The following is a 12,118-nucleotide window of genomic DNA, read 5'->3' as shown; positions in this document are numbered from 1 at the left end:
CACATGCAAGAGTGTATGTGCCTAGGAAAAGAACTGTGCAACTTGTCACTTAATGTATACACACACAAAGAATGAGCGATCACTAAGCTTAATTATAATTCTTTCCCTCTCAAGTCTTCCATCCCAGTTTGAGTTTGTTGTGGCTGGGAATACTTCAGTGACATCCTTTATTATTTAGCGATTATATATAATAAAGAACTATCTAAATCCTTAACTGTTTTGTTGTTCCAGCGGTTCATACAGCACATAAACATCTGAGTGCAAAGTACTGAATCTGGTGCAGTGTGCAATGAAATTTAGTAAGCCTACTATCTTTATTGACAGCATCAACAAAGAGAGCATTGTGGATGTAGAAGGCGTTGTGAGGAAAGCGCATCAGAAAATCGGAGGTTGTACTCAGCAAGATGTTGAGCTGCATGTTCAAAAGGTAATTTTTTGAGAAAACTGAGCACTGGTTAATTGTTTGAGAAATTATCTGTCCTATCTAGTCTGTCTTTTTACACTTACAAACCTTGTAAGTAAGTGGTCCAGTACCAGAGATATATACTGCTTTAAACTACGAACTTCGTTATATAATACATAAACATGAAACATTCCTGTTCTTAAAAGATTTGATTTTTATCTTCCACTTGAAGTACGCTAACAAGTAAAATAAAGAATCTCACTGGAACAATTTGGTTAAGAGTGCATGTCATTTTGTTTTGATTCTTAACTGCAGCAGGTACTGTAATAAAAAGTCTGCATCATTTTAGGTGCAAGTCAGAAGTTTCTTCTGTATCAGGGAGTTACAATCTTCCCCTTAGTGAAATGGAGTGGAATACATAACTCTCAGCTGAAGTGAAGTACTGGCTTAATAATGGGGGAGCTCTTGAAATCTAAAATTTCCACAGCTTGTGGCGTAGGGCTAGAGGAAGTGTAGCTTTATAGTTTATTTAAATAGAATGCATATTTAAACATTTATGCAGTATTTTTTGCATCTAAAGGTTTTCAGCCAATATACAAACTGTATGTTTACAATACTACTGAAGCACAGTCACTTCAATAGTAGAATACAATACCTATTATAGTTGTAGTAGTAAGGTAAATTTTAGTCAACAGCATTATGGAAATCATGCACCTATGACTAGCCTGTATGTCAAGGTGCCTTTCTCTGACTGTGCTTTTCCTATCAAATGAATTATCAGTCTGAAATGTCTCTTACATTTATATGGTAAGTAAAACAGTACTTTAACAACAGAGACAATGAGATGATCTAGCTGCAATCTGAACCTAAAACTGTGAAATCTGGTAGTTTCAGACCTGGCATTCATGCCAGTAGGCTTGTTCCTCAGGTAGTATATACTTGTTCAACTCAGTGTTTTTTTTTTTACTCCTTGGGAAAAAAAAATAAACATCTTTCCACAGGAAAATCAGATTTAAGCACTGTGAGTATTATTGTGAGAATGCACCCATGTATCTTGACTATATGAATAAAATCACAGTCTTCCAGCTAACAGCCTATGCAAACACTGTTTCATGTTTATGCCAAAAATATCCTTTTGTAAATCACCTCCTTTTGTGAGCTGAATCTCATGTTATTTCTGTTCTTCTCTCACTTTCAGATCTATGTGATCAGTTTAGCTGAACCCCGACTCCCCTTACAGCTGGATGATGCTGTTCGGCCAGAAGTGGAAGGCGAGGAGGTGAAAACTTTGCATCCTCAAATATGTTTTAATATATCTGTAATTGAAGAAAAGCATGAAAGCCTAGCATTTCCTTCGTGCAGTGCTTCTGGGGTTTTGTTAGGCTTGCATTTTACTTCCTTTATATTTCTACAGAGCTGTGTTAGAAATTTCTATAGATTTGTTCTCTACTGAACTGCAGCAGAAAAACAAAACCAGAGGGCTTGAAGTCCTGCGTATGTGTTGTTGATCCCCTTAGCTGGTTTCTGCCTGTGACCACTGGGAAGTTATACCTTAAGCCTTGCTATACTGGCAGTTTGTTGTATGTTCTTCAGACTCATCTGGAAGTTCTGCTGAATTTAGAAGTGACCCTGGTCTTTTAACCAAAAGATGTTTTTCTCTACTAATTTTTTTTTAGGTGTGTATATTCATTATGTATTTTTTGCACAACTGTTTAGGATGGAAGAGCTACTGTAAACCAAGACACAAGACTGGATAACAGAGTCATTGATCTGAGGGTAAGCAATATGCTTTGTTATATGCTTACCTGCAAACATTGATTGTCCACTGCTCATATCCATGAAGCAATAAAGCAGTGGATTTGATGGAAGTGTTTTGTTGGCCAGAGGGAAAACTAAACAATTTTTCACTAAACTAAACATGTTTTTCAATTTGTGAGTGACATTGTGAGAACTCAGTTTCATCTACATATGGACATGCAAACAACAGTCCAACAGGAAAAAAAACAAAAGCAACTTTCCTGACATTCATGGGAGAATCCCTTATTAGTCGTTTAAAGGTGAACATTTAGGATTTGGCGTGTCGCCATCTACAGCTGGGCTATTTTAATTTCTAGAAGTCAAAGGTGACTGAATAAAGACAATTTGGAGACAACATTTCTTCTCAAGTATAGTACCAGAAAGTGTAGTAAGAGCTCTGTTTTGAAATACAGGATGGAAATTTTGAACTTAACATGTAGCTGAGGTGCTGTAATGCATGTCTTGCAAGTGAAATTGTAGCAGGCTATCACACCAGTCTCATTTTTTGTTTCTTCCACTGTTTACCCATTTTTTTCTATCTGGAATACTTTTCTTTGCAGCTCTCTGCTAGTTAATATACTTCCCAAATACTTACTGTTTCTGATCAGCAATAAAAAAAAAAATGCAGAACTTTTCTTTAAAAAATAAAAATAGCAACACTAAACACATAATTAACTAACTGCAGTCCTGTCGACGTGACTTTTTCTGGTCTTTTCCCATACTTGGCTCTCCACAATACAATTTTAATTAGCTTTTCATTGAATGATGAGTGTGCTTAGCTTGTTTTTATGGTGTTTCTAGTACTGCCTTCAAAATTATGATTATGGTAGTTTCTCAGTAAACCAATGCATGGGCCTGGGAAATAAAACAAAAAAGTCATTTATTTATTGGAAAACGTAGAAATGTTTTGGGACTGAGGTGCTTAAAGCATTTGAACATCTGATCTCTGTCAGCAGCTAAAACTACTTGTGCAAATTGTTCTATTTGGATCAATGCTAATGGCTCTTCACCTGACCTTATCATGTGTGATACTGAGCAACTTCAATTTGTGATTACTTTTCAGGATATTTAGTATCTCATTATATTAGTCGCTTTGTCTTTCTTTTCATGAAAGACTTAAGACAATTCTGTACCAGTGAGAATGATTTAAAGAAGCATCACGTTATGGCAATGGTAAGGCAGTGTGCTAAATTGAAGGTAGAACTCTGAGATGTTAAAAGGTAAAGTTTCACTTGAGCTTCTGATGATGCAGAAAAATGCTGAACAACATGCCAGAGAAACTTAAGAAAATTCTTTTAATGAATGAAACACCTGTATAATTAATAAACAGAAAAGAGCTTTGAACCCCAAAAAGAACAGAGAAGTAATACAAAGGGAAACAACAGTTAAAATAATAGTTGAAAATAATGGCATGAAAGCTGTAAGTCAGGTGAGAGCATCTGTGGAGTAACACCTGAGAAGGTGTTCTGGTAATGGAAAAAGAAGGAAGACTGTAATGCCAGAGTAAACACAAGAGAAGAAACAGAGGTGGGCTAAAATTCTTCCATCCCTAGACATAGCCAGTAGTCCAGCAGGACTCTCCAAATACTTCTTATGTGTCTGCCAATAAATAAATTGTCACCGGTCTACTTGGAGGGTGCAGCTTCTGACCGAAGTGGATCCTTCTTTTCTAAGTTGTATGATTGCATACGATTCTGGTGCTTGGGGGATGTGGTTTATTGAGTGATATTGGTAGTAGGGTGATGTTTGGACCAGATGATCTTGAAGGTATCTTCCAACCTTAATGATTCTATGACTATTGTACATCCCAACCATTGTCAATATACCATTTATTCAGCAATGTTTGGCCCCTTGTTTTGAGGTCTGAACCTTAACTCTGTCTTCTACAGAAGCTATTTTTCTCCACATTTCCAACAGCTAATGGACAGAGGTGCTAAACAGCTATTTCTTTTCATGCTAAAAGGGAATTCAGGTTAAGTTTTTACTAAACTGATGGAAGGATGAAATATCAAATTCCAGAGCCTTATTTATGTCTTGTCCTCTGCTTGCACCTGTGGCTGGATGTAATCTGTCCACAGCTTCTCCTTGATTAGGCTTAGTTATCTATTCTGCCTTCCTTCTATGTGTAGACAAAGTTCCCATGGCTGCCTGTGTCACGTTTTTGTGTCTTCTGCTGCCTATTTCGTTCTTTGTTTCAGAACAAAGGTTATTTTGGGTAGGCTCATGCCTAATCATACGTTTGCTTTCTCTGTTCCGCAGGAGCTATGCTTGTGCAAAAGGGGATTCGAAGTAGTTATGTGTTACTTTTTTTTTTTTCAGGGGAGAGCTGAATAAGCAGAAAAAGTGTTTAATGCAGAAAGGGAAAATCCCAGTGAGAACACATGTACTAATATATATGTGCAGATTCAAAGTACTGTATGCACACAAGCAAGGGAAAGACGGCAGTTTATCCTTCAAAATAGCTTTAAAAGAAAATAAAAATTCCTGACAAGCAGTAATTGATTTTCAGTGATTTGGTTTCATAGACTGAAGCTGCAGTACAAGTGGGACTTCAGAGAGCCCCCAGTGTTTCAAATGCACTGCATAAGTTACATTCTAAGGAGGATTAGGCATGATGTATTAAAAGCTCACAGGGGTATCTGAAATCATTGTTAGCTACTTTGTCATCCATACCTCTTCTTTCTGGTACAACCAAATCGTGGACACCAGGGAAGAAATGTTAACAGAACAGTTCTAATGGAGATGCTGTGATGATCTGTGCTTGCAAGTGTGAGAGGAAGTCCAACCACAGATGTGCCATCTAGTTCTGGTTTCCTTAGTGCCCCAATTTTTTAAGGAAGAAGGAGGTCATTGAATATCAAAAATAAAGATACTGATTTAACAAACTAAAGATTTAAACTAAATGCGTATACCTTGGCTAGACGTGGACTAAAAAAAATCCTTAGTATGGAACTGAAATTACATTTGTCCATTTAATGCAATCTTTAAAGTAGTTTAATAGTGATTTAACTAATCTTAAGTAGTGATTAACTGGTAAGTTCTTTGGGTGTGATGAAATCATGATGAAGTGGAGCTGTGAAACTTGCATGAATGAAAGGAGCTGGATTTCAAAAAACAAACAAACAAAAAAACTTTCCAAGGAATGATGACTTAGGTAGAAAGACTTTTCCTGATGAGTTAACTCATAAAATACAGATCCCATAATTTTAGAGTTAGAAAAAATGAGGGTCTAGTGTCAAGAGAGATGGTGTGAACAAAGAGGAAAAGAGGAGTCCTTGTACAGATCAGATATCCTTTAACATAGCCACAGGTGACTGTGAGGAAACTGCTGTTGACCTAAGTATCCGTTTTTCATGATATCTTAATGGAAGTTAAAGTATTTGATTCTGTATACGTTTCCTTTATGGCTTCTTTCTTGGAACAATTAGAAAAAGTAAACTGGAGCACTGACGGTGTTTTTAAATCTCTGCTTTCTGCTGTGCTAAAGTTTGACTGCAGTATTCGGCGACTTCTCATATACGTAAAAACACATACAGAAATTGTTAAACAGCCATATTTCATGAAGATCAGTGGTAAGCAAAAAGGAATAAAGACAAGGCATCAAGTGAAACACTGATTCTTGGATTTTGTTTCTTAGTATGTCTTGCTCTGAATTAAAAATCAATTCAGGTTCATTGGGTTTTAACAATGTTCTGACTGATGTCCTTGCTCTGGCTTATTTTTTGATGTCCAGCAGGGTTTTTATCTTAATGGTATCTGTCTGCATTTGGCTTGAATTATATGCATTTAGTGGTCCTGATGCTATAATTATGTCTGCTAATGCACAGCTCACTGAGACCAAAGCACAGTCCTTTTAGAGTCAATATTATCTTGTTTAAACTGCTCAGGGTAGTGCATAACCATTAAACCTGTACCTTTAGTAGTTTATGGATGTCAGACTGTTACGTGATAGTGCTGTTCATTGATCTTAATGTAGTTTGGTTTTTCAAAATACTTGATTACTTTAAGCTTGATTTCATTGTGTTGAATTCAATTTACTCATTGCAAAAGCTGTAGTTTTCCTGACTGACTTCAAGCTGTAATGAACAACCTGATATACAGCTTGTGATATACAGCTTGTTTTATTGTGTATAGTGATTTGGCTGTGATGACATAACACAGTCTCAGTCACTCAGGCAAACTTCACGTTCATATCTTCTTGTTGTACTATAAACCGATACTGAATCTGAATGAAATAATTGATTTCAAATACTTAGGATTTAGCTTAAGTAACAGTTTTTTAATCCTGGTTTCCTAGCAAAAACTTCATTCCTCATACATATGATAAAGGATTTGGAAAATTACCTACCTTATATAAAATAATGTATGTTATTTGAAACAATACAGTTGATATTATTTTCCCTTTTTATTTAGCCCGCTTTATGTATTAGTGATTGTGATAGACGATAGGTAGTTACAGCAGGCAAACAAAAATGTAAAAAGTGCAGAACAAATTCTGTGGCTGATGTGCGTAACAAAAAGTTCACAGCTTTGCACGTCTGCGCCTCAGTCACACGTCTTGGAGATATAATCATGTAAGGTGTTAACTGCCCTCGATTCTACTGAAACGTATTTGTCTCTGACTTACGTGGCTGCGATTATTTCAATGCTGCAGATTGTGTTAAATAGAATGTGTGATAATTGTTTTTATAGTCTTACAGTGTTAAACTACTCTGTTCTAATATTATTTCCCTTTTATAGCGTTTAAATAATAAATGCACAGCGAAGTTATGATGAAAACTTGTATTTCAGCACTCATAGAATCATTAAGGTTGGAAAAGACCTCGAAGATCATCTGGTCCAACTGTAAGCTATTGTTAGCTAAACATTTTTTCTGCTTTGATTATTAGAAATAACAAATTTTCTTGTGAAATAAATTCTGCAGACCATGTTTAAACATCAACACTGTTAACAGCAGCAACATCTAAGTGGCATAAGTTTGTTTCAGTTTCTGCTTCACACTTGAAGGATCATTTACTGTCTTTGTCACTGTCTCAGATAAGAATTTCCCAGTATATAAGGGGAAGAGTTTATATTAGAGTAAACACTACAGGAAAAGTATGCCATAGTGAAATGTTGTTTGAGGCAAAGGTAAAAATCGATTCACTTTGACAGCTGTCTCTGCCTTAAGATTGTTATGTTTGCAGCTAAGTGTGGTATCTCAAATGGGAACTGTTACCTACCACTATAGCCAGACCTCATAACACACATACCAGTGCCTCAGTTAAAGGCAACATAACAGCATGAATTATTTTCTTCAGATAAATTCAGTCTCTTTTTGTCCCAAACATTCCAGTGCAAAGGACATAATTAAATCTGAAAAAATTTGTTTCATATAGACACATACTTAAAATCTTTGGAAAGTTGTAGTTTGATGTCATCCATTTGACTCTACTGCGTGTTGATAGATGCAGTTCTTTAGGAGTTTATCTCAAATGTCGTCTTGGCCTGTTTAATTCTTGCAAGGAGACTGCAGGATCATATACTCAACAGTTACCTTTGTTGGCAGTCTCTGAATGAGCACTGATGCTCAGCTACCTTAGGTAGTAAGAAGAGCGGTCTTGTGAGATCTAATTTGAGGTGTGGAGAATTGCTGCTTGTTCTTTTCTTGGTCTATATTTAAAGAAAAAACTTCACTGTCCAGACCAGTGAATTTGGCTGCCTTCATAAACACTATTTTTGAAGATAATTTATCGTTACAGATGGGATTGGGAAGACAATGTCTTTGCTCTGCATCCTCACTAAAGCAAAGAGTTGTTACTACCTGGCAAAGTATTGTTAGTAGAGGTGTGTTAGTTATTTACCAGCCGTGTTTCTGTGCACACCTCTAGGCTTCAGAGCAAGTAATTGCTCTCAGATTGGGCTAGCACATCACCATTCCTCTTTTTCCTGAGAGTGTGTACCTTAGCATGGAGCTGGTGCTGGTTCCTCAGAAGGATTGTTGATCAGAAGTCATTGTTACTGTCCTACTTTTAAGCAATTGTTGCACGTTTTGTTTAACTTCTTTTTTTTGAAATTTGTCTACTTTATAAAAAAACTGTATTGGTGACTGTCATGTGACTGTTTGGGTTGTAATCTCTTGTAAAATCTTTCAGCTTCTGAATAGGAGATGGTTAAATATATACGCATATATGAAATGTGTATTTATTATATCCCTTTGAATCATTTGGGTGCTTTGATATAACGCTGCCACAAATTATACACCCAATTTGGGCTACCTTTCTTGTCTTAGCATATGTCTGACTCTGGGAGACCCGTGGAAAAAGGGTGAAAAAGTTTGAGGGTACTTTTGTAACTGTTGCTCAAAACCTCATTTCCTTCATTTTGAAAGTAGTGGGAGTAGTGGCTGTGGTTAATGCTATCAGACAGCGAGAGCTGCTGGCAATTATTGACTAGGCTCAGCCCCTCACACTCCTGAGATATCAGTCTGCTAAAATTGCAAATAACTCCAAATTACTATAAATCTGCAGTATTATTACCGTTTTCTTTCAGTTTTTCAGTTAGGTGATATCTTTATCTCCTAGAGATGACGAATGTAGATTTATTTCAACATATCCACTAACTGACTGTCTAAATTTGGGTGCTTATATATTTTGTTTTGACTGGGTTTTTTTGTTTTGTGGTTTGGTAGGAGTCATGTGAAAAAGCCCACAAGGCTCTCCTTACCCTAACTGACAAGTAGGGTACCTTGCAGAAAGGAGAAGTAAACAGTGCTGTGACGCAGGTTGTTGTAAAGAAATGTTTTCTAAGTTGTTTGCAGGAATTCGTTAGGTTCTGTATACGCTTGTAGGTTGCTAACTGCCAGTTCTAAAATGCTGCAAGCACAAAATCAGATACGGGTTCAGTGCTGACGTGTTGGAGTGTTTTGAGCATTTGTTAAGGGATTTTTTTTTCACACTAAAACCCAAGAGTGTTCAAAGAACGTTTAGTGTAGATATTTGTTAACCAGATAAGTCGCTTACCTGTGTCGTGCATAAACAAGTACAAGCTGATCAGTTCAGGTTTTCAGCTAAATGTACTTCTGAAGTAAATTTTGAAAAAGACAGAAAAACTGCAGTTCATGTGATCAGGTGCTACGTGGACTGTTAAATGCTGCTGGGAGTTCAGACCTTCTTTTGAGGATGTTTTTGTGCCTGTGTCATATGTGGTTAGCATGTGACTGGTTTTACGTGACAAACATGTATTCTGTAGTCTTCAGTAGGCACAAACATTTTGACCTTATGTAAGTAAGGGCTTTGCTCTTATCATGCATGGTATATTGCTGCAACTGTTCTAGTTCAGTGTGCTGAAAGCTTTTTAATAGGTTTAGTGTTTTTATTCAATTTTTTACTATAAAACCTTTATTTGCAGAAGCATAACTTATAAATCAGTGATTGCTTAAATGTTGAATTGACCATAGTGCCTCCTTTATAACTGAATATGCTGTAAACTGAAATGAGGAGTTTCTGTTGTTTCCATTCCTATTTCTTCTTGTGTAATAAATAATAATTAAAGTGCACTTTTCTCTGTTTAGGCAAATACAACAACCTAGCGTTCCTAAGAGAATAAATGTAGCTTATACTGTCCTGATACCTGTCCAGAAAAAGTAAGGGTTGGGAAAATTAACTAACTTAGGATTCTTTATTTTATCTTCTCTTTATAGACCTCCACTAGTCAGGCAGTCTTCTGCCTTCAGTCTGGTATTTGTCAGCTTTTCAGAGAAACTCTCATTCGCAAAGGATTTGTGGAAATTCAGACTCCGAAAATCATTTCAGGTATTGTATATTTGATCCAGAAGCTACAGATCTGCTTCCTTTATATTTGCTCAGTGTACCTATCTGCCAAAAATTTGGTAACTTCTTTCTTAACAAAAAGATAAAGTTGTATTCCTAATTTAGATACGACGTAGCAAACAAAGGAAGTATGGAAGTTGTTCTTCATTTTTCTCCTGACTTTGGATGCTAAAAGATCGACAAGACAAATACTATATATACCTGATTTACCTACTCGTCAGTACCTTTAAAGTTTTAATTTGTTTAAATATGGATTTCTGATCATAGGCATTGTTCTTCAGATCAGTGGTCTTAGTTTGAGTCTAAAATTCCATTCCCAGTATTGAAATAAATTCTAAATTAGCCTAAAAGCAACTTGCATCATAAAGAAGCTACAACAAACCGTGGTATAAGATGATGGCACTGTATACAGTGTGTCACTTCTGTACCAATGAATATATGGCTGAATGAAGGATCGGTAGTATCATTTTTCTGTTAGTATGGTCCAACAGTTTTAGCCTAACTAAAAGTCTGGCAGTGTTGATTTCGTTTCTGATTCTGTTGCTGATCTCTGCTGTATTGTCAAAATCTCCGATTTACAGGTGGATGTTTTTTCTTCCATCTTATTGGCGTGCTTTGAGGTGTTACTGATGTCACTAAGACACACAACATGTAAAATGTTACTGGAGGGCAGAATGTTTGTATTATTCTCATTGTGTGTGTTCATTGTATGCATTCCTTTTGCCTACTGAGTTTTATACCTCTGTATTTATATTTTTGGAGACAGCTCTTGATTGAGATGAAACCAGGACTTCTTAAGAAAATTCATGCAAGCAACTATTCTTACAATATGGAAAGTATCACTGAAGATAGGATAACTTTTTTTTTTTCCCTACAGAGACAGTTGAAATATCATGAAGTGTTAAAGACTTCCAGGCAGTCAGTTTATTTATGTAGGACTTTTGAGGAAGTGTGCTATTCTTACTGTGCAATGTACCATTGAAAGCAAGCAAGCAAGCATCCTATTGTTTGAATGAGATAATGTTTTGCAAAAATAACTAAGTTAAATCAATGCAGTCCTTACTAAACTTCCAAGCTACGTATCATAGCTGTTTTAAGATTTGAGATTTAAAAGGTTACCTGTATTCAAAAATAACGAGTCACTGAAACTATTTCAGTGGGAGTAGTGATGATGAAAGAAAAGAAAGAAATTATAGTGGAAGGGCTAGTAATAATAGTAATTAGCACTTTGTTTAGTGTTATCTTAACATAAGAATCTTCAAAGACTATTAAGTAATGTTACTCTCTGATGCGCTTTTGTCAGTATGGTAGGCAACTGTAACTCTTATACTACAGGCTGGGAAATGGAAATTGACTCAGCTTTGGTAGGCACTTTACAGTGAGGGGTTCAAATGCAGGTGTTCTTGCCTAGTGTTCTCCTGGTAACTTTCTGTGATAATTGCCTCAAACTGAGAGATAGCTTTATACCTTTGGCAGATGTCCTCTGGTAAATCTAGTTTGGGCTCTGAGATACATTAGTGCCTTCAGACAACTCAGACATTTGCCCAGTCCTCTGTTAGAAAGGACAGTCCTGGCAAAACAGGATGTGCCTCAGATCTCGGCCTCTGCAGTTAACTGTCTTTGAAGCTTGCATCACAGATAAAGATTGGTTTCTACAGAAATGTTGGGCTGTAAGTAGATGTGGTGTGGTACAAGCATACATTCTCTGCTGTCCTCACTAAAAGGTGAGGGAAGGCTGTGAATAGTAACATATTGAACTATCCCAACTCAATTTGCAGATTTGCAAGACAATGTCTGACAGTCCTGAGCTGCAAAGCTTCCCTTAGCATTAAGAAAGCGTATCTTTTTCCTCTTACATGCTTTGTAGAAAAATCTCCTGCTTATCTTTAAACACAAGACTATCAGTCTACCTATATATTTTTTTATTTTTTTATTTTAATAATTACTGTAAGCACTTGCTTTTCAGCTGCCAGTGAAGGAGGAGCCAATGTGTTTACTGTATCATACTTCAAAAGCAGTGCCTACCTGGCTCAGTCCCCGCAGCTGTACAAGCAGATGTGTATATGTGCTGACTTCGAAAAAGTTTTCTGTGTTGGGCCAGGTAAGA

At 36.5% G+C, this 12,118-nt stretch overlaps 1 protein-coding gene across 1 annotated transcript in view; it reads left to right on the top strand.

Annotated features, from left to right (window-relative positions):
- DARS1 (aspartyl-tRNA synthetase 1) overlaps positions 1-12,118 on the top strand; it is a 39,405-nt gene that overhangs the window by 19,111 nt on the left and 8,176 nt on the right. Inside the window, exons 5-9 of the mRNA XM_048062739.2 lie at positions 325-427; positions 1,602-1,682; positions 2,120-2,179; positions 9,882-9,993; positions 11,978-12,112. Of these exons, the coding sequence (XP_047918696.1) occupies positions 325-427; positions 1,602-1,682; positions 2,120-2,179; positions 9,882-9,993; positions 11,978-12,112 (491 nt within the window). The remainder of the gene's footprint in view (positions 1-324; positions 428-1,601; positions 1,683-2,119; positions 2,180-9,881; positions 9,994-11,977; positions 12,113-12,118) is intronic.

This window comes from Anser cygnoides, chromosome 6 (genome assembly GCF_040182565.1).
Source record: "Anser cygnoides isolate HZ-2024a breed goose chromosome 6, Taihu_goose_T2T_genome, whole genome shotgun sequence".
NCBI lineage: Eukaryota > Metazoa > Chordata > Aves > Anseriformes > Anatidae > Anser > Anser cygnoides.
This window is presented reverse-complemented; position numbering and strand designations above follow the sequence as displayed.